This window comes from Montipora foliosa, chromosome 5, assembly GCF_036669935.1.
Source record: "Montipora foliosa isolate CH-2021 chromosome 5, ASM3666993v2, whole genome shotgun sequence".
Lineage (NCBI taxonomy): Eukaryota > Metazoa > Cnidaria > Anthozoa > Scleractinia > Acroporidae > Montipora > Montipora foliosa.
Window position 1 is genome coordinate 33603108 of NC_090873.1, and position 20281 is coordinate 33623388.

At 36.9% G+C, this 20281-nt stretch overlaps 1 protein-coding gene across 3 annotated transcripts; it reads left to right on the top strand.

The window, feature by feature from the left end:
• The first annotated feature begins 160 nt into the window (after positions 1-160).
• LOC138003997 (centromere protein U-like) lies at positions 161-19941 on the top strand. Of its 3 annotated transcripts, none has more exons than XR_011123717.1 (12): positions 161-245; positions 1390-1480; positions 3034-3349; positions 4545-4579; positions 5367-5502; positions 7057-7171; positions 9219-9297; positions 9389-9436; positions 14179-14240; positions 15434-15486; positions 17999-18091; positions 19269-19941. XR_011123717.1 is itself a non-coding variant. In XM_068850361.1 (12 exons), the coding sequence occupies exons 1-12, from the start codon at positions 181-183 to the stop codon at positions 19374-19376; spliced, it is 1206 nt and encodes a 401-aa protein (XP_068706462.1). In that variant the 5' UTR covers positions 161-180; the 3' UTR covers positions 19377-19940. The 3 variants fall into 3 exon arrangements, 2 of the variants coding, with proteins under 2 accessions (XP_068706462.1, XP_068706461.1); XM_068850361.1 differs by having other exon boundaries at positions 7060-7171; positions 15426-15486; positions 19269-19940; XM_068850360.1 differs by having other exon boundaries at positions 15426-15486; positions 19269-19937.
• Positions 19942-20281: the final 340 nt, after the last annotated feature.

Consider the following 20281-nt stretch of genomic DNA (forward strand, 5'->3'; position numbering starts at 1 on the left):
GGCGTTTCATATGGCATCATAAAATTACCATTAAGGGAAAAAGTTTGGTAGATTCAATCCTTCCAAATAGTACAGTTTGTTGACAGTGTTAAAAGTGAATTAAGCTTCCTTAAAAAGTTCTAGACGCATTGCAGACCTATTTTACGGACACGGAGGACTGGGTGCTAGACTTTCGAAAAGATGGCGGATTTCGGATCTTCTTCTGGTTTCTTTAGACAAGCTGCTTTGGCCCGACTAAGGCCTTCGTAAGTATTTTCACCACTTTAGTCAATTTATTAAGGATCAAAAAAGCAAGGCCACGGACAAACAGTACCGTCCGCTGTTCCCTCACATGAAGTAATTTGCATTAATAATAGAGCAGCAGCTCAAGTCGCTCAAGTCAATGAAACATGAAATTAGTCAATTGATTTTGTTAGTAAGTTTCTTATGGGAAGATCGATAGACGAGCAGAGTGTATCGAATAAAATAAGTTGCTTCTTTCTGTGGGCCTGTCTCATCTTAATAGTCTATGAAGCCTTAAACAATCATTTTGGTCCAGGCAGCAGGTTGAAAACACAGGTCACCTTCCACAGGTCAATGCTCCACTGATGAACAACTATGCCAAAAGTTTCCCCTAGACTCGAAACAGCATTTTTGTCGAGTGATTAGGGCTAGAAGACACTTTTGGTTTTGTTTATTGATCTGCAGCACAGTGAAACGTACAGTGACCTGTGACCCATGACCTGTGTTTTAGACCTACTGGTTTGTTTCTTGTTCTTTAAGGCCTTTTCAAACAGTAAATCTTTTGCCATAAAAATTACAAACATTGGTGAGTGGCAAAATATTTTTTGATTTATCTTGCTTGTTTTGTGTTGTCTAAATGACATGTTTTATCAATTGTCGTGTAAGATTCGGAAACCATCAAAGTATGGGTGTATACAAGAGCTGACTGTTAGTCCAAACAATTTTTCATTCAGACAGGCCTTAATTTAAGTGTATTTGATGGGACAGGCTAATTACATGGTAATGCATGCAAATTGGAGTAAGGATTGCATAGTTGGTTAGTGTGCAGCCTTCTGTGTGAGAGGTCTAGAGTTCGATCCCTAGTGACCTCACATCCTTGCTTCGACTTCTTTCCATTCTGTGTAGCTTCGGGTAGCTTTAAATACCCTTAAAACAGAGCAGTGATGGAAAGAGGGGGAGGGAATGAGCACATCGTCGGCTTCCTGGGAGAATACACTTTAGAGGGTAAAGGAACTTTCGAGATTAAAGTAAGGCTTTTATGAGGACATAACAGTGAATTCTTACAGATTAGACGTAACTAGATAACCAAAAGGAATGAAATTACTTGACAGATAGGGGCTGGATGGATTTTATATTCTGGTATTATTCTTCTAAAAATATTGACAGGAAGCGTCAGACAACTGCAAGGAGTTTCAAGATAACAAAAGGCTGGGCTTCAGAGGGATCAACTCAAGCTTTTGCTGCTTCATTAAGTCAAGTAAATGTCATGAATGTTTACCTTCTTGGTTGATCGGTTCTTGTTCTGAAACAAAATGACCAAGACACATATTTGGTTTAATAATTATATCTGGTTATTTTTTGATATTTGCAAATGACAATTTGTAGCCTTCTTTTGTAGGGCAATACCCCAAGGGGGCATTTGGATATGCGGGATGCTCGTCAGAAATTTTGGATTAAACCCCTAAATGAGACCAATCTGGACATGGCCCAGGCCTTTTTTGACCTCGTAAAGAGACCGTACTTTACATACATTAAATATATATTTTGATATTTCTTTATGTGCAACCCTAAACAAGACTCTCATTGCTGGATATGGGTTGCATATGATGTTGTTTTGCCCGGAACATCGTGAGTGAGACGAAAATCTGAAACTTACACCCCTAAGCAAGATAACAAGCATACCCACCCCTTTCATATGCGAGGGCCCGGGGCAAGGCCATAATTATTATAAAAATAATAGTAAAGTAAAGTAAAGTAGACCTTATTTAACGTCGATAACTCGTAACAGTAATTCAACTGATAAACCTGAGGTCGACGGTGCGCTCATTTTACTCCCCCCTCTCCATCAGTGCTCCGTTTTATGGGTATTTAAAGCTACTTAGCTACACGGAAAGGAAAGAAGTCGAAACAAGGATGCGAGATCCGAGAATCGAACTCAGGACCTCTTGCACCAAGGCCGCGCACTAACCGACTGTGTCATCCTTGCTCCTGCAAAATAATAATAACTAAATGACTTGATTTAAACATGAAGACACATTGTACCTCTGCGTTAGTTCGTAGAAGTTGATTAAAGTGGTGCAATTACAAAAAAAGAATCTACTGTATATTATTTAGTAAATAATATACAGTTCTCTTGATGTTTCGTCAACCTTGCTATGATTATATATATCTTATCTTAAGGTCCATATTACCATGATACATGTATGCTTACCTTGAGATAGCTTCTTGCTATTTGTCATTATGAGACCCTTTAAGGCACAACAACCAAAAATTCTTTTCTTCAAACAATGCTTTACATTGCTCATTGGTGTTCTGCAGAATTGATATTATATAGTCTACGATGAGAATTTAAAAATTTTTAAACGGGCTCTCCACAATACTCCCTATGGGTATACTGTAGGTTGAAAAGCCTTCAAATTGCTTTTGCCTGAAATTAAGACAAACAAGCTGGCAGTGACATAGAGATTCCAGCTTACATTTTATGTGAACATCAGCCTTGTTCAAAATGACCAGAAAGTCTTAAAATGAATAGTTTTTTAGATGTCAGTGCAAGTGAAGTAGAATTTCTCAGACTGAGTTATATTTAGGACCTTGTGTATTCAACTGTCTATCCGAAATTCAAATTTACAATCTTCCTCACAGTTTGTTTACAATGCCGTAGCGAGCAATAAACCATTGCCGTTGACCATTTTTGTCAGCTGCATTCAAGGGATTAATTTTGGAAACTGAAAATTGGCTTCCTTTATTGCTTTCTGATTATCTATTTTTCAACTAACAAAAGAATTAATATTATTGCTTGTGTTGCAACAGGCTGCATTGGCTAATCTCCCACCAACTCAGGAATCTGCCTTACCACCCCCTCTGGATCAAGAACCACCCTTAATAGATGATCTCCCTGGTGAGACATCTTTAACATCAACTGCAACATCTCCTGAGTTAAAAGCTACGTCACCTTTGCCATCAGACACATTACACCAACCATTAGTGCATCAAGGGAGACAGACGTCTTCTCGGATTCATGGTGAGGGAAGTTCAGAGAATGATCAGTTAGTGTTACTTGAGGAGAGTCCGGGTTCTATTATATTAGAGACTTCAGAGCGCAGCCTTCACGGTGATGCATCAAGGGGTGAGTTTATAACATTCTGGGAATTGTTGGCAATCTTTGTGCATTAATGTTTAACTTAAAGTGCCCCTGTGACCAAAAAATCAATTCATATTTTTCTTTGGATTTCAAAACTATGTTAACAAAACACTAAGTGACCCAAGTTTTAAGTCTTGATTTCAAAAAGACACCTCTTTATTTTAACTGTAATTTTCCTATTTAATGGTCCGCCATTACTAACATTATGTTCTTGAGAGAGCTGGATCAAGGAGAAAATGACGTCAAAGGCTCACTAGTTTTAGAATGCAATACGTGTATACTCGCAGAATTAATATGCAGCACGGGGGTTTTGGGCTTTCAGACTTTTAAACTCACGCTTTGCATATATAATAAGCTGCGTTCACATGCTGAAATTTTAAGCTAGTGAGCCTCTGACGTCACTTTTCCCTGGATCCAACCGTCTGAGGTCCAATCGGTCAGTTTTGAACGTGAGTAATGGCGGACCGTGAAATCCAAAACTTACACTCAAAGTAAACGGCCTTTGGATAAAAATCAAAGCTCAAAATTTTGCCAGTCAGGTGTTAAGCAAACACACTTTCAAAATCTGAAGGAAAAAAGGAAGTGGATTTTTTGATCACAGGGGCACTTTAAGCAAGTAATATTTTTTTATTGTTACAGCTCTGATGCAAACATTTACAGTGTGTAAGGATAGAGGGTGTCAATAGAGAGAAAAAGCTTTTTTTGTCCATTGTTATCAAATTGTCATTAATTATTTCTTTTTTTGCATAATAGGTGGACAAATATTTTTGAGAAGTTTAGCTTAGCAAGTGTTGTTTATTGTTTGGACTTTGCCTGGAATTTATTGAAATAACCAACATAATCTTTTCATTTGCACTTAATATTTCATGGCCTTAACAATGAAACATATGGACAAGCAAAGATGAACAGCAATATATTAAATTATTATAATTGAAGTAGCAAAATTGTCATGTACAGGGGTTTTATTTGAAGCTGGGACCTGGATACAAACACCCGTCTATGCTGAGTACAGTACCTGCCTTTGGTCAAAGGAGGTCTCAAGATCAAAATCCAGACTAAAAATAGGGGTGCCCATTTACTCTATCACAAGGTCCCTTCTACTTTAAAACTTAATGAAACCCCTGCATACAAGTCTCTGTATTGCAAAATGGTAATGATATCAATAATATATTTTTGACAGATAATGTGGCAAGAACTCCAAGTCCCTTGTCAAAGGTAACCAACAAAATTAAGCATCGAACATTGCTAAGTTTGAGATATTACCAGGGCTTACAGTATCTCTTTCTTCATGTACAACTGTAGGTAATAAAATTGGAAAGGAAGGTGGACAAAAATAATGACTTTGTGGTGTTTCCTCTGTTTGTTTCCAGTGTGTCTTAATATTAATGTAAGCTTGGGAAATTTACAGGTCTTAGACCTTAGGCAGCTTTTACAAAAACACATTTTTATCAGGAAATCACAATGATTCATTAATTTTGTTATATTCGTTTTTTTCTATCAAACCACATTAATCAATGTTGTGAAACTGGATTGATTTGAAGCAGAATTTGTGTAAACACTGCCCCAATGACAGCCCTGGGACACAGGGAAAACTAAGGCAAGAGGATCACAAAAACAATAATTCGTTTTGTCAAAGTGTTTGAAAAAAGTGGAAATTTTAGAAACATGGGTGATGCTCACGTGAAGCTGATTAATTGTACAGGTGAGCAAGAACAAGAGACTTCTGCCATGGGTCAAATTTTTAAATCGAAAGTGGTTCAGCATTCCCTGTACTCTTATCGACAATGATATGCGTCATCACAGTGGTCAAAATGTTGTGGACTCATGAGGCACAGCCAAGCGGAAGTATTTTATCACTAGAGGCCAAGCATAGTCATGATATTTCAAAGAAAAAACTGGAATAAGAAGTTCATAAAAAATGCCCAATAAACTTGTTCCTTACACTGGTGTTTTTCACCTGGTGGAATAAATATACATTGCATCTTTTTTCTTTGTCAAACAGAAGTTTGTATCAGAGACACCTCTGTCTGGTCCTGGTGCATTTCCCAAAACATCCAAGAAGATAAAACAGGGAAAGAAAAGAAATATGGATCATGATGATGATGAGAATGAGGACTCTTTGGAAAACAACTACAGAGGTAACTCTAAATTAAATGAAATGTGTAAACAACTATACATTTTCTTCTTATTTGGGGGGAAGATTTGTCTGAATAAATTTTAAGGTTGGACTATCAGATTTCTTCGTCATGTTTGAAAAGGCTGTCCTAATAAAGTTGCCCAGCAAGAGACAGGGAACAGATTTTTGAGAGAGACTGACTGTATGATGATGATTCATAAAAGTAAAAGACAAAATTTAGTAGTAGTTGTATTAATACTTATAATAATATTCATTGAATTAAAATAAGTTATGGTGATATCATTCCAAGCTCTTGGTCCATGGTTACAATTATAATAATATTATAATAATAAATTCATTTCATTGCACAAAACATTAATTTCATAGAAAGTTTTGTGTGTTTTTTAATTAAACCAACCTTGCATAAATTCAAGGAGGTACAGTATTTATTTTTTATGAAAATAATCATTTGATGCAAGGAACTAGAGTGAACTGTTGCACTTGTTATAAATATAGAAACCATATGAACAAGAATGCAAGTGCATTTTTGTGATTTTATGGCTACGAGTGATACTTTGAAAGTTTTCAAAATTGCATGTGTATTAAACCATAAACGAGTACAATTTGAGAGCTTTCAAAACATCACAAATGACGGTCATAAATCACGAAAAACATGAGCAAGTTCATACTTTTTTTGTTATTGTATACTTAACAAAATAATGCTCCATTGCTGTGTTTCCATAGCAACTTCCATATTGCACTCTGTAATTTAACTATAATATTGGTGATTGACCAATCAGAAGTTATGTGATATAATAATAATAATTATTGTGTTGAATTATGTATGTGTAATTAATTTAATAAAGCTTATTAAGAAATTAATATATGAATTTAAAATGGGATAAATGGGGTAAAAATGATGAAAAGTCTCTTGCAGTTACATCTGATTCAATGAGTTTCGCACACTATTAGTAAGCTTAAACAACATCGTCGCTCTTTGGAGGTTGGGTGCCCGAAACATCCTGGAGCTTCCACTATTGGCAGCCAGCTCCAAGATGGAGACTGCACCGATGGCTGGCAAAACCTGACAACCCAGCCATGAGCCCCCACGCCCCCGAGAAGAATGGGCACCCGTCACACTGATACACAGTGGAAAGCAGAAAAAAAAAAAAAAAAAAAAAAAAAAAAAAAAAAAAAAAAAGAAAACCGCTAAACGCTCCACACAATGCTCCTACTTCCCGCCACACTGATAAATAAGCGATACAGCCCAAAGCACGAGGTATTCCACGCATGCGCCAGTATACTACAACCACTGACCAATACGCTGCAGTCGCTCCTAGTTGTTTACTTTGTTAAACTTCGTTTAACCTCATTTAATATCACATGATGGTTCAGTGGATGGCAGAGACATAGTTTTAACTGCTTTAACCTTTAAAGAAATAATATGTATTATATACCGGTATATCATGATAGTGAAATACTAGATTTATCAGTTGTACCAATGTTGTTATTTAAAGTGATTCTTGATACGTTGTCTTGTTTAGTCTGACCTGGCTCTCTTTTTCTCTTTATTTAGCAGATAGATTTGTGAGGTTATTTAACGTGGACCGTGGCCGAAAGACCAGCGTAACAGAAATAACAGATCTTGATGTCATTCTCACAGCCATAGAGGAAGAAGCCCTCAAATTAAGGTAATAATTATCTAATTCACTTTTCTTAGATGCTTGCTGCTTTGCAAAAATTCTCAACCTAATTAGCAAATAACAGGATGCGCATGTGATTGATATCATTTAAAATTATTACAGTTGGTGTTTGAAAGTTTGTCATGAAAGGGCATCAAAGACCAAATACCAAACAATTTTTTTTCCTTTTTCTGCTTCTTCCATCTGGTCTCTTATTGCCTATTGTAAATAATTTTATGCACTGATTACTGACTAAATAAAAGAATATTAAACACGATTTCTAGAATCTAAAAGCGTGAAGATGAAAGTACTTGATGTACTACATACATTTTTTGTAATCAAGTGTTAAGAAAAGTCTCTTCTTTGCATTCTCAAGATACTGAAATAATTAGTACAGGCATTAAATAGGAAAGTTTCATTTTTTGAGAAATGACTTGTAAAATAATTTAAAATGTCTGCTTCAAATTAATGCTGGAGTTCACCCATGGCAAGCATTCTGAAAGTTGAAAAGAGAAAACAGAAATGGTCACTGAAATTTCTGTTTGAATATCAAATGAAGAAATGGTGTTTCTCCTTTGAGTCAAACTACCTTAATTGTAGGAAGTAAGTGCAATTTATAAAGACTAAGAGCTCTATTAATTTTACCTCATTCATATTTGACAGTGTCAGTAGGCACTTTGAACAATGAAGATAGAGGCTCGAAGTGTCCTCAAGGTCAAACAATTAGATGACTGCAGAACTAAAAAGGAAAGGAGAGGAACTTTATTTAAGTGTTTAAGCACTGGAGCTCTAAGTGGGGACACTGTTACTGAAATTAACAAATAATGTAAATCAAGTCAAATGTTCACTTGGTTTTTGAGGAGAGGGGAAAACTGGAGTACCCAGAGAAAACCTCTCAGTGCAGAGTAGAGAACCAACAAACTCAACCCACATATGATGCGGAGTATGGGAATTGAACCCAGACCACATTGGTGGGAGGCGAGTGCTCTCACCACTGTGCCATACCTGTACTCCTACAAACAAAATCAGTAGGTAATTGAACCATCAATAGCTGGTTTGGCATTGTTGGTGGAGAATAAGGCTACAATTCAACCTCATTCCCAGGGACTTCAATCATCTCCCCACCCCAGAGGGAGTGAGGGAAGAAAGATCCTGATTCAGGCTGGTCATGTGTCTCCCAAAAAGTAGGAGATGACAGAAAAACAACCAGAGGGACGGGTAGCCAAGTTGTAGATTTTTCTTTCATGAGCTCACTATAGGAAAGGAAAATTTACCAAAGAGCAGCACTGGCAATAGGTGAAAGCTAATTGATTTTCGCTACCCTGTCGAGGCATTATTCAAACAGCAAACACATCTCTACCAAAATAAACTACTTCCAGGCAAGTATTTGTTTTGTGTTAGATTTACATTCCAATAGACCTAATTGGCTAACTCAGTGTTGTACTCAATTCAAATCTCCCAGGATTAAGATTCTTTGTGTATTGTATTTGCATGATAATCATTCATATTTTAATGATATGAAAATACCTGGAACAAAACGTTTTGTTCCCAAAACGTTTTGTTCCCAAAGGGTTTGAATTGGCTTCAACATTGAGTTAGCTGATTAGGTCAGTATATCTGCTCTGAAGATTGCTGAAAAGCGTGGCGACTGATCTACCCAAGCTTCAACCAATGCTTTAAGTTTTGTTTTGGCTGTGACAAATACCAGAAAAGCAGGGACCCCTCCCAAGGTAGAAAATTTTTCACTAAGACATGTGACCAGCCAATTAACCATGGTCTGGCTCCCTCTGGAGTGGGGAGATGAAAGACCCTGGGAATGAGATGGCTACCATTTTGGGGTGTTGCAGGTTCAAATCCCAACTGGTCAGACCAGCACTTGACCTGAAAATAACCCATAATATTGAAGAAGAAAGTGATGCCTATGTAACATAGGGTGTTTCAATCATTTTGGATGCTTAGTTGTTCTTTGGTGTACTTTATTGTAGTGCTTCTTTTTCAATACAACCAGTGTCAATAATGTTCTATGATCCATTAATTTTTTTTTTCCTTTGAACAGTGACGAAACACATTCGACTGAGGCCAGATATGCTATTAAAGAATTTTTCATTCAAATGAGAAAATCCCTCAGTGATATGGTATGCTCCTCAAGGAAGAATTTCTGTGGCTTAATTCTATACATGGTGTGGTCAAACATGTGTCACAAAAACCTCTTGACTTTACTTTCAGATTGATATTACAAAAGAAAACAAGTTGTTGAAGTCAGATCTTAGGAAGGTAGTGTACCCTTCTGGGTGGAACTAAGCACTCTAAAATTAAAGACTGAATCTCTCAGAAGCCGAAAGGTTAAAACTGGAGGACTACACCTGTATTAAACAACTGGAAATGAAGTGCTCCTAAGCTCTAAAAGAGAGAAGCTAAGAAAAATATAAACCATTTATTATCTCTGAAAAATGCGTGGTTACCCCCAGTTTTCTTTTTGGATACAAAGAGTACTTGCTAAGTTCTGCTTTCTCCGCATAGTTTTAAACCACGCCCAAATATTCCTGTGTTAGTATGCACCACCAATAGGAAACCTGAGTATCTCGAGATGCGCAGAACATACCATGTATGTGCAATAACAATAGTAGGTACAGTCCTTAATCCTGAAGAATGGATTGGTTAGGGCTTACAGGATGTAGGAATTTAGTTTTCTTGCATGGCCTTTAAATAAATAGCCTGCGCTATCTTAAACTCTTAATTAGTGTTGCAAGTCCATTAACTTTAATAGTTTGATGCAAGGTCTTCTACTGATCACTATACACAACTCCATTAATGTTTGCTTTTTGGGCTTCTTTAACAGGGCTCTGCGAAATGGTATTTTGTTGGCTGCTCCTATTAGAAGAGAAAATAGCTGTAATATGGAATTTCTTAAGTTATAATTTTGTAATTAATATATAGATTTAGCCAAGCCTAAAAGCGGAACCCCTGTTTCTAACCCCAGCGAGCAATAATAATACTGTATAAATTATTATGGAAAATGCTCCAGCATAAAGTACAAAATTAACTAATTGTCGTTAGTGTATACAGTTTACAGTGATCAAACACCTCGATCTGAGCTGACAGCAGTAAACAAGCAAGCCTTGCAAAGAATTTTAATCAACAACTAAAACTGAAATATTGCACCGTAATCTCTTTACAACATTTTCGGTTTGACTGATTATTTTTACACTCTTTCTTCAGTTTAGAACAACAGCAAAAATCTTGCTAATTAAAAAGTCAAGCTGAAGAGTGGTAAATTTGCTTACTCAACCGCAATTTCACAGTCAAACAAAGAAGCTCACAACTGGACATCCATTTCACACAAAAAGCCTACAAATGTGATTGTTGAAAATATACCAGAATCTCTGTTAACACGGGATTGCAAACATTTCAGGCCTTCTTAGTTTTTTTGTTAAACGAGTGTTACAAAATATGTGAGGCAGGGAGGCATGCATTGAGAAGGAAAACATTTACCTGAAAGCCAACCGTTGTAAATTAGTGTTTTATCTCTCGCTCTATTTCTTTCAGCTTCACGGCGTTCTTCATTGAAAGTTTCTCTTCTTCTTCCTCAGCTTCTCTCGAGTCTGTCTTTGCTTAAATTTCTCAAATTTGTTGCCTCTTGTTTCGTGCTCTTCTCTGCTCTTTATCCTGTCGCTCTTCACTAAATACATGTATGATTAGTTAGTTAATCGTTAGTTCTCTCCACGCCATGAGGCGCATAAGGCTGTAACTTTCTCTCGCCAACTAGCCCTGTCTTGCACTGCGCCCCTAACTTCCGCCCAGCTGGTCCACCTCTCTTGCCTGGATTCTTTTTCCACCATTCTTCTCCATGTGGTTTTAGGCCGTATTCCCACTTTTCTCTTCCCTTCAGGTTGCCACTCCATCGCCACCATGCAGTCATCATTCCTCCCCTTTCTGAGCAGGTGGCCAATCCAATTCCATCTTCTCCTTCGGATTTCATCGCTGATCTTCTTTACGTCTGTTACTTGGGAAATTGTGTTGTTCGGATATGTTGCGGCCACCAAATCCTTAGAATCCGTCTGAGGCATGAGAATTGAAATCCATCCAGCTTCTTCTCCTCAGGAGCTGTCAGTTTCCATGCTTTACATCCATACAGTAGAACTGGTCGTACCAAGGTCTTAAACAGTTTGATTTTTGTGTTCCGACCAATGCTCCGTGTGTTCCAGATCTTCTTTAAGTTGAAAAGTGCTCCTCGTGCCTTACTTAATAAGCGTTTCTTGATGTCCACCACCCTCTTTTGTCACAGCGGCGCCCAGATATGCAAACTCTTTGATTGATGTCTTCGACTTCCTTTCTTCGGATCATTACTTTGTCTTCTCTTCGTATATTCATTCTCATCACTTTGCATTTTTGAGCATTCAGTTTTAGCCCCCTCTTTCTGCATTATCTACAAGTCGGTTGGTCTTCAGTTCAGTTTATTTTTGCCACTTTTTGTTATATGTTAAGTTACAAAAAATATATATATTAAAGTACAAGAGATATTAAAATAATCAATAAAAGAAAAGCATAAGGCGAGGATGCCCATAATTATAGAAACCATTAGGGCTTATTCGGGCTACAGGCACCTCAAGAAAAATACAATAAAATGATAATTTTAGGCGTGTCTCATTTAATTTGTAAACACATTTAGGTTAAAAAGCAAGAACACAGACAAACAAGCAAAATAAGGGGAACTCAGTTCAGGAAGAAAGTTTTTAATTTAGACTTAAATTGAGAAAACTGTCAGCATTCTGAATTTCTGTATTGAAAGAATGTAATAATGGATGACACTCCGTGTTTCGGAGACGTCCGAGTTTGGGGTGGTAAAAATGATATCACAAGATCAAAAGAGTGTATGTGCTCATATTTTGATGAAGCTAGGACTATATCATCTGCAAAGTCTAGGTCTTCAAGCATATTATTTTGTGAAGTTCCATCTGATGCCATTTCTATGTCTTTCTGTTTTTCTTCGCATTGTCCAGTCAACAGTAAGCAGGAAAAGGAAGCCTGACATGACACATCCTTGTTTAATGCCAGTGGTGATCTTAAACCATCTTGTTTGCTCTCCCTCTTCCAGTACAGAACACTCAAAATCGTCATACATGATCTTCACCATTCTTATAAGCTTGTCAGGGATGCTATAGGCCTTCATGATTCTCCACAGTCCTTCGTGGTGTACAGAGTCGAAAGCTTTTTCGAAGTCAACAAAGTGTGCATAGAATGTTGCCTGCCACTCATTGACCTGTTCTATGATGTTACGGAGGATGAATATTTGATCTATTGTGCTCTTGCTTTTACCGTTTTGTATTCTCTCAATGATGACTCTCTCCATTACTTAGCTGGCCACATGCAACAATGTCACACCACGCCAATTCTTGCACTCTTTCAAATCTCCTCATTGTGGTATTTTCACTATCAAGCCTTTCTTCCATTGGTCAAGTACCTTCTCCTCATGCCATATTCTATTGAACAGTCTTGTCAACTCCTTTACTGCCATGTCACTATCTGCTTTGTACAGCTCTGCTGGGATACCATCTATTCCAGGTGTTCTTCCACTCTTTGTCTTCTTCAGTGCCTGCCTCACTTCTGCTTCCCTTATCCCTGTTGTGATCATCTCACTAATTTCATCTATCTTTGCTTCTTTTTCTTTGATTGGGTTTGTCCCTGACTAGTACCTGATTAGTACCTCCTCAAACTGCTCAGCCCATCTTTCAAGTCTAGCATTCTTGTCTTTTGTTATCTCACCCCTCTTGTTCTTAACTGTCGCATCTTGAGGCCGCCGCTTGTTGGTGATTTTTTTGGCTGTTTGATAAAGTTCTCTGGTTCTTCCATTTTCTGCATTCTTTTCTACTTCATTCCCCATCTGTCCTGGCCAAACCCTTTTGTCTTCTCTCGCTCTGCGTTTACCTCTCTGTCTTTCGTCTTGTACGCTCTAGTCGTAACTTGCTTTTTTCGCTAAAATATGATTTCCCGCCAGAAATATGCGGGTTGTCAAATGTGACGCTGCCACGCAATTTCCTGCCAAGGAAAATTGCCTGCACATGTATCCTTGTCCCCAGAGGCTGCCCTGCCTTCCCACCTCCTCCCCGACAGTCTGTACTGGCAGTTGGACGGGTGTATGCTGTTGTCATAACCAAAATTTCTTGCATGGATAAATTTTCCAAAAAATCTTTATGTTACCCATGGCGCTCTGCAGGTGCACCTCATGCACCTGAGCTGCTCTAATAAGAGTTGTTACGTGGGAGGCGCGGAGGCCTTGTGGTTAGTGTGCTTGATTCCGGATCAAATGGTCTGGGTTTCGGGTTCTGGCCTGGGACATTGTGTTGTGTTCTTGGGCAAGACACTTTACTCTCATGGTGCCTCTCTCCACCCAGGTGTATAAAATGGGTACCGGAAAATTTAATGCGGGGGATAACCCTGCAATGGACTAGCATCCCATCCAGGGGGAGTAGAAATGCTACCAGTCGTTTCATGCTACAGTAATCAGAGATAAGCGCCGGCCTGATGGGCCTTCTAGGCCTGTAGCAGACTTCATCTTGCTTGACAAACAAGATGATTCTCCAGAAAACGGCCTTTATCCATTCATGCTATTTGTCATAAACTTTATAAGAGTTGGCCCCATTTTTTGAGATCACCCAAATGTCCATACAATGTATCTTTGTTGCATGGTTTTTCTTTTTCTTTTTTTTTTTAATGGCATTCTACAGTTTTTAGTGGGTGATGTAGCAGCTTTCTTTACATATGATGTGATTGGCTTGCTACCCTAGCCAAAAACAAAAGACTAAACAATAGCATGTTACGAGAGCTGCTATACTACTGTTTGTAGTGATTATAGCTATGTTTCAAATGAATGTAATAAATTTTAAAGAGTGACTTTCTGCAGGTCATGAAATTACTGGTACCCAAAATTGTGTGTGATAGCCCCTTTATTGTCAATGAAAAATCTACGTTACTGAATATTAATACAGTATCTGCATGGGCATCTGGTTTTGTTTTAGTCAAAAGCAAGAATGAACAAACTTCGTAGAGCTCTTTTGGATGTGCAACGAAAGAGATCAAGGTACAGAGGTTGTGTATTATGAATTTATGATTAAATTGTGCAGTACATGTACCTCATTTCTCAATCATTAGATAATTAAAAGCATTTTTTAAGAGAGCAGGCTATGGTGGTCATTTGTGGGAAAGGCTCCTGTTTTCCATCGGGGTTTGATACCTGAGCCCGAAGTAATCAGGCTGAGGGCTCTGAAATCAGATGCTTTTCCCTGGACACTCCCATTTCACTCCCATTTTTTCCCTTCTTAATGATAAAAGCCTCATTTTCTTTATAAACCACCAAACGCTGGTGCTCTTCTATTTGCAAATGGGGAACTGCAAATTAAATGAAATCTAATTATTAAACTAGATCAAATACAAGAAATTGTGGAAAGAGCAGTAAACGGGACTTCCTTCAAAATACCTCTTGGAGTAGCATAGAGAATCGATAAACGCAACCCACACATGACACCAAGTCTGAGGCCCTCCCGTGGGTAGGGGGGTCCCATAATGGATGTAATTAGAATGAAAGACAGGCTTCTCTGGGAGGAGATAACCTCTGATAGCACAAGTCCATTACATGAACTTTTACCTGCTCAGAGAGCTAGGAGCCTCAGGAAAAGAGGACATAACTACATCCTGCCTCCAGTCAGAACCGAACGCTGTAAACATTGTTTTTTTAATAGATGTCTTTTCGAATTTGTGTAGTTACTTAGTCTTGTATATACATAATAGATAGATATATGTAGGAAATTGTAAGTCCAGACGTTTTGTTTCTGGACGTGTTTCTTTTTATTTTTCAAATAAAGATCTTTACGTACTTACTTACTTACTTACTATTCGCTAAAAATATTTGCTTGTGTTCCTTTGTTCCCCAAATTACTTTCAAAATTGTTCCCAGCTTTTTGATCCCTTCTTGTTCCCTTGTTCCCTAAAATATTTTGACAAAATAAAATGTTCCCCTGTTCCCCAGTTCAAATTTGCCATGTTTTCTTGTTCCGCCAGACCCCTAGGAGGGCTTCAAGTCTAGGATATCAACCTACCTGTAAATGTAAAATTATGTAGGACACATTTGTTGAAGCTAATAAATAATTGATTAATATTATTGCAGTCTCCAACCTTAATCTCTGGCAACTACTATTAATTTTTTTTCATGTAGTAATCCTAAGTCATCATCAGTAAAGAAATAACTTTGTATCTTTTTCCTATTGAGGATTTCAGCAAAACTCGAAAAAGAAATAAAGGAACGGCAACAAAATATGGAGAGAGACAAGGTAAACTTGCAATGTTGAAAACAGAAGTGACCATAAATTAATGATCAACATTTGTCAGAGTCCACTTTCTTGTTTAACCCAGAAGAATTGTCAGAATGTGCAAGGATTACGTCATTGGTAGGGAAATAACCACTGTACTAAAGATAGCCGTGGATAACGTAATTCTTGAGTTATGTTACTCGTGTGACTACTTTGCTAGCCCTTTACTCAATCATGTAAAAAACCAATTAAATTCAATTGTGACTTTTAAGAAAGAATGCTGTAAGTTGTTAATAGTGTTATTATCGCATTGTCCATACCCATGCATATCCCGAAGAAAGTTCCAGATTAATTTAATAAGACCATTACGTCATCGGAGCTTTCACAACAGCTACGACTGATGGTGCAATCAGAGATTTCACAACAGCTATGAGGGATGGTGCAATAAGTTTGTGTGTAGTCGTTGTTAGTGCGCCCTCACGAGCGCCAGAGCATGTGCACGCATCATAATAATTTATTAGTCATGTTCAAAATGGTGGCCTTTTCTAAATGGCTTGGCTTGCGAGAAACAAGTCATTGTACATTGTGCTAGCATTTTTTCGAGCATTTTAGTGCAAAAGCATTAAAGCAAAAGCATCAAGCATTATTCAAGCATTTTAGTGGCATTTTAGTGAAAAATTTAGTATTTTTTCCACAGAAAATAGAAATAAACATTTTTTTTACGAGAAAATGAAGACTTAGGATGCTTTCAATTTGACAGAACTGACCGGCCAGACAGGGCATATGGCAGGACTAATTCAGATCTACAATGCCTTCAAATCAACACGCTTCAAAGATGATGCATGTATATGCTTCGACGGATTATGATGCAAGTTTTCCGTCAAATTGTTGCATTTTCTTCGCAAACTGATGGGTCTGGCCAGCCAGTTCTGACAAAAGGAAAGTGCCCTTAAACTTATCCTCTTCCCTTAGGCTCACTGAAAGGGGACAAAGGGGTAACAGCACAACAGATCACTTAAAAAATTATTAAATAAGTCGTTGTTAACTTGTTATAATAGATATACATTTTTGTTAAGTACTCTGAACTGTTAATTGTATTGAAACGTTAAAATTGTCAAAATTTAAAAAAAGCCCTAATATAGATGTATGAGCATTAACTGAGCATTTTTACTTTTGGGGGAAACCGAGCATTTTAGTGGAATAAACAGGTGGAACATTTCAGTGGGGAAATAAAGGCATAATGTATATTACATAAAGCCTTATTATGTAGGCAGGGCCGTAGCTAGTAACAGGCAAACCGAAACACTTGCCTCAGTCATTTCTTACGTTTTTGTTGTTTGTAGTCATCTTAAACACCCTAAATATACCTAGGAAGGTAATTTAACCATGGACATTGCTTCAGTCATATATATTTTTTCTGGCTACGGCCCTGTGTTGTGTCTACAGTAATCAATGAATCATCAAGGACTGCTTTGGAATGTGCACTCAGATAAAGTTTCAAGGCATGGTTAAGATCTAAAAGATCTTCTTGTTTCAAGATCTGACTATTCCATTGTGAAAAGTATTTAACATACAATAATATCATTATTTACTGGAGTAGAGGTGAATAGTGGTGGATATTAATTTACCAAGTGACGAAGCGGCAAAGGTAAATACTGAAGGGAACAAAAAAATCTAATAATCAGCTAAGTTTTATAGATAAAATTTTCCCCTCAGTAATGAAAGCGAAAAAGGAAGCTATCTTGTTTTTCTCCATTTGAACAGAGATGAATAGTACTTGCTATCTGTGACATCCGAGCTAGCCAATCAGAAAGTGTGAAATGAAAGCACTATTCACTTCTGTGGTATAATTATACTGTCTTATAACAATTAATATGTTGCTAACATGCAGGTAATAAATTATTAATGATTAGAAACAAATGCATACTCCTTACTAACCAAATTTGGAACTGTAGGTCTAGACTTGAGCTGCATTTTTTTCAGTCCAAGTTATGCACTTTTGTCATAAACTTTAAAAAAAAACACTTATAAACTTGCAGTATGCTCTGAGAAAATGAGGGTTAGTAAAACTTAAGAATTTTTTTGTATGTCTAGCTCTTTGAATCAAACAGCAAAAACAAACTTAAAAAATTCCCCAGTTGGTACGTCAACAGTACAATTCATGACGTGACTTTGCTGTTTTATTTATGATTTAATTATTTTGTTTTTGCCTTTGTAGTTTTAACTGTAGTTTTAACTTTGTAGTTTTAACGTTGACTTTGTAAATAGCGCTTTTGGACCCTTGGGAAAGGGCGCTTTGTAAATTCTTATTATTTTTATTTTTATTATTATTATTATTATTATTATTATTATTATTATTATTATTATTACGTCAACAGTAGAAATATGACTCGCACAATTTGCCTGTCATAGCATGCCGTATGATGAACTACCTCAAAGTTATAACAAAACATTAAAAAAATGATGGCCATCCTACACAGCTACTGTTTTGGTAGGATTTATTCAAATTCTCTCCATTTTAAAACTTTCTCAGGTACTAGAAGATTTTAGCTCATTCTTGTTCAAACTTGAAGATCTACAAGAGGAATGCAGAAAAGATGTGTCATCAAAGAAATTGTCTAAGTTGGTAAGACCAAGTGCACAATATTTTATACCATACTTTTATTCAGTTTGACTACAGCCAAACCAACCAATGAGAAAGTTAATAAGGTCTTACCTCTTCTTAACTGCAGGGTCCTTCTTTAACCCTAAATACAAAGAAAATTGAGATATATTGTTTTGTGCTTGGGGAAAATGGCAAAGAAAATTTGGATCAAAATTTGCTATTTTTTGCGTGAAGTTAACAAAGTTTTAAATTATTAGATTGTTGCTTACATCTGCAGCTTGTTGCCCATGCATCTCTAGAGTAAATCCTAGAAAAGTATAAAATAATGAGGGAAAAAAAGGAGTTTCATTTTTTATGACAAGAAGCACAGCACCTGCTGTTGAGGGCAATTAACATAGCTTTATTTTCATGATAAAAGGGAAGGGCTCCTGTTAGAAACATCTCTAGACTAGTACCTTAATTAACGACAGAAACATTGGAGGAGGAAGCGAGACATGGAAGAATTAACTTTGTTCTTTTTAAAATTTGAATTGAGGATTTGTTTGTTTGGTTGCTTTCCTTAAAGTTTATTTATGTACAAAAGAGGATTTTTCTTATAGAGCTCTTCATGTCTGGGTTAATTATGTTGTACCAAGGTTCTTTACCATGTATTTTACTCTACGTGGGATCAGGAATTTGGTTGGGTAAACAGAGGACATCGTAAACTTATAATAATTATTATTTTTCAATTAGAGCGTGTTTAAATTGAGTGTCATAAAACCAAAACCAAAGTAATTACTTTAACCAATCAAAAAAGATGGAGACAATCCAGTAAACCAATCAAAACTCAAAGTAATTACACGTAGCCGACACAAAGCGTGGGAAAATGTGCACACATGAGCCACGATTGGTTTTGGTTTCACTTCTGTTTGGGTGAAAAAGTGACATATGAGAACTTTGAACCAATCACTGAGTAAAGTAATGCAATTAACCAAAGCAATTTGCTTATTACTTTCCACACTCAATTGAAAACCGCTCTATTGAACCCTTTGATTATGTAATGCTATATGTAATAAGTACGGTAATGATGTAATGGTGTGAAAGAATTCAATTTTACTGGTGGCTGGCTGGTGCAGAGATCATCTTTCACCAAAGTCTTAAGTTAATAATTTTCTCGGATGAAAAAAAAGAAAAGAAAATGTGTTTTGATTTGTTTCAGGACTATGGCAGTTACACCAATCTTCCCTCCTTACTTATTGAAGGGCATGGGTTATTGACAGCTGCCAGTCACCTCAGATATGTTAATGAAACCCTGCACAAGAAGTAGTTGGATCTTGATCTGGACCTCTTGAACAGAAAATACATCCACAAGGAAATTTGATAATATAAAATATCATTTGTGTAAAATGCTTTATTTAAAATAAATTTTATTTAAAAAAACTTGACCTCAGTCCCTTTATTTGAAAGAATTTGAAAAGTGGATGACATCGTTTATCAAGGGACAGATAGTAGGGGCAAACAGAACCTCTTTAAGAGATGTGGCAAAATTGGCGGCAACAAAAAAAAATGAAGAGGCTATGGTTTGTATTGTTTGCGTTTTGTTCCCCTGACTTTCTTCGCAGCCCCATGCACTCTCTGCTCTTTGGTCTTCAAGGATATTAGTGGACAGTGCACTTAGTGTACAATGCTTTTGGAAGCATTGACTGTAATTGATACTGTCAAGGGAAGCAACGGCACATTGGCAACATTTAGATTGGAGTCAGTACAGGAGATTCGAAGGTCAAGGGTTTTTTAAAGTGTAACTGCTCAGAAGGGAATGGACGTATGTACTTGTACGTGTTATATCGTCATCATCATCACCATTATAATATTAATTTTATTTATTACCAAGGAAAGTTGTCAATGAACACTTGTTAGTAAAAGTGCAACTTTGATAGAAAATATGTATGAATTATTAAAATTTCAACCTCAAATATTGTGTTTCTAGCAATGTGATTGGCTCACTCTATCTTGGTTATCAGCCCATAATTATATCTCATGACCTTATATGGAAATTGATGGTGCAGGTTGCATTGCAAGAACTGAACAACTTGCGGTCGATTTCAAAAATTAAAACAGGTCAGAGTTCAATGAAAATTAATAATATATTTATTGTTCCATGTGACCATGGAATAATATTTCTCAAATACCATATATGTGATCTGCGGGGGTTGAGATGATTGATGTTGGAGA

Coding starts and splice junctions, on each gene's coding strand:
- LOC138003997 (XM_068850360.1), top strand. CDS start 181: ATGGCGGATTTCGGATCTTCTTCTGGTTTCTTTAGACAAGCTGCTTTG. Junction 4,580..5,366: donor CTCCAAGTCCCTTGTCAAAG/GTAACCAACAAA, acceptor TTTGTCAAACAG/AAGTTTGTATCAGAGACACC. Junction 15,487..17,998: donor AAAATATGGAGAGAGACAAG/GTAAACTTGCAA, acceptor AAACTTTCTCAG/GTACTAGAAGATTTTAGCTC.